Below are 2,500 nucleotides of genomic sequence, written 5' to 3' on the forward strand. Positions count from 1 at the left end.
CTATTACAGGCCGAAGACGAGAAACGAGGAAATTGGAAAAATTTCCGGGGATCTTGGGGCAAACGCGGTGATGAACTCGTAGTGAGTATTGGAAAATTCATAGCCCTCTCTCTCTCTCTCTCTCTCTCTCTCTCTCTCTCTCTCTCTCTCTCTCTCTCTCTCTCTCTCTCTCTCTCTCTCACTCTGCCATCCTTTTAATATAGACTATTAATTTTCACTGATATTATTATTATGATTACAATTAATACCATTATCGCTATTCAATGCAAGCTTAAAGAACATGAAAATGATCTAAATGGTGAAATATTTATTTCCTATAACTCAGAAATTAGATGAATTTTCTATTATTGCTGTAAATTTAATTATCAATGATTTGTACAAGATATTTAAATATTCGTTTATGACTTTCCAGGGAGAAGAAGACAAGCGTGGAGACTGGAAAAATTTCCAGGGATCTTGGGGAAAGCGAGATGACGACCTTATGGTAAGACGGTTATTCTCTCTCTCTCTCTCTCTCTCTCTCTCTCTCTCTCTCTCTCTCTCTCTCTCTCTCTCTCTCTCTCAATTCTGAATCCAAATAATCCATCACTTCAAATTAACACATCTAATTCCGTCTTTGACTCCAGCCACGGGGCAAATCACAGATTATCGGATCATCCAAGCGAAACTCTATAATCATGACGTTTCGAATGAAAGTATATTTCCAATTAAATATTTTTTCTTTCTCTAAGACATTTCAATTAACTCTGACGCATCTGAATCTGTTCATATGTTGTAACACAACCAAAAAGCTCACCTGCTTGCTCAGGTTTCCCATTTGCATATATTTTCTTTGTGAATTCACTCCGTCTCGGGACAAGGTATTGGAAATGCTGTGATCATTATGAGTTATTATTATGTGCATAATGGCATGAATGTAATTAGAATATTGTGATGCTTATGAAATATGATTACAAATATGAACATGGTAATTATGATGTTACTCTACTTACTTTTGAGCCTCGATTTGAGCCATTAACTTTATCATCAGACTGTTAAGGATTGTTGCAAGCGTAGTTTTAAAGGTTTAAAGTCCACTCATGAATGGCAGAGGCAAGGGATAGTGACATTACCCTAGCAAACAGGGCAATACCCTAGACACTGAACATATATATGATCAACGCCAAAGCCCCCTCTCCATCCAAGCTAGGACCTAGGAGGGCCAGTCAATGGCTGCCGAGGACTCAGCAGGTATAGGCTCCCCAAAACCCCTAGCTTTAGCTCACAAGCATGTTGAGGTTGCAACCACTAAATGAACTAACAAGTTTGAGCGGGACTCAAACCCCAGTCTGGTGATAACCAGTCAGGGACTTTACCAAATAGGCCACCGTAACCCTAAAATTGAATATTACAAGAATGAGTATTTATGATTTAATAGTATTACTGTTTCTATAAACTCGTATGGCCTCATTGTAACGCAATGCTTATCATATCAAACCACTAAAATTTGTTTAAATTTTTATACCACATAGCTCCTCCCTTTTATCCAGGGTTGCGACTTGTATGAATTTCTAAGCTTACACTAATGATACAATGAATGAAAACTCTAATTCTTTACTGATTCATTTTTGTGTAATAGACAGTGTAAATCTTGACTTTAACAATTTCACATAAAAACTGATAGATTGATTGTAATTTAAGCCGCGATACAGTCATTATGTCTACTGACATAGACTTTTTCGTAATCATTAAATGATTTATTCTCTCTCTCTCTCTCTCTCTCTCTCTCTCTCTCTCTCTCTCTCTCTCTCTCTCTCTCTCTCTCTGTAAACACATCAGTTTTGTGTTTTCATAGTTGATTGCTTAATGTTTTCTATTAAATGTTATTCCCTTACAAATTTTTTTGTTTATTGCTTATTATTCATTATTTGAATGATGATGTTAATCACTTGATTTTGATTATCTGCTTCCTGATGTATATTGTTTTCATCCGTATATTCCGTCGACGGTTTCTTATTACTTCTAGCTCTCTTTATGAGATGATATAGAACATACTAATTTGGAAATCTATTCTAATTTTACACCTGTTGCGTTAAATGTTCTGAGTTTTCTATGTCTTCTTATCGAGAGATACGTTTTCTTTCCTTTTCAAGGAAAGAAAATGTATTTTAATCCTTCAACTTATAGAAAAATAATCTTTCTAAACTTTTTTTCCCTCATCTGTTTCATTTTATTGTTTTATTTTTGGACGTGCTACTTTTTAAAAGGTATTTTTCATGGAAAATTCTTCTCAATATGATTATAATTTACATTAAAATAGTTTAGAAATTATAGCGAGCTATTGTATACTGCTTGTCCTCTTGAATATCCAAGTTTGTTAACGATAGGATTTTGTACTTATATTTTATATCCTATCAGATCCTGTAACTTATCAAATTTGTTTTATACTTATCATAAGGCCAGAATCTTAAGTGATTATCTTGAACTGATAGGGTATTTATGTTGATTTTTCATAGGCTGC

At 34.6% G+C, this 2,500-nt stretch overlaps 1 protein-coding gene across 2 annotated transcripts in view; it reads left to right on the forward strand.

Annotated features, from left to right (window-relative positions):
* Mip (Myoinhibiting peptide precursor) overlaps positions 1-2,500 on the forward strand; it is a 337,288-nt gene that overhangs the window by 322,349 nt on the left and 12,439 nt on the right. For both annotated transcript variants that reach the window (XM_068383821.1, XM_068383820.1), the window contains exons 6-7: positions 10-81; positions 413-484. In XM_068383821.1, the coding sequence (XP_068239922.1) occupies positions 10-81; positions 413-484 (144 nt within the window). The remainder of the gene's footprint in view (positions 1-9; positions 82-412; positions 485-2,500) is intronic.

This window comes from Palaemon carinicauda, chromosome 12, assembly GCF_036898095.1.
Source record: "Palaemon carinicauda isolate YSFRI2023 chromosome 12, ASM3689809v2, whole genome shotgun sequence".
Taxonomy (NCBI): Eukaryota; Metazoa; Arthropoda; class Malacostraca; order Decapoda; family Palaemonidae; genus Palaemon; species Palaemon carinicauda.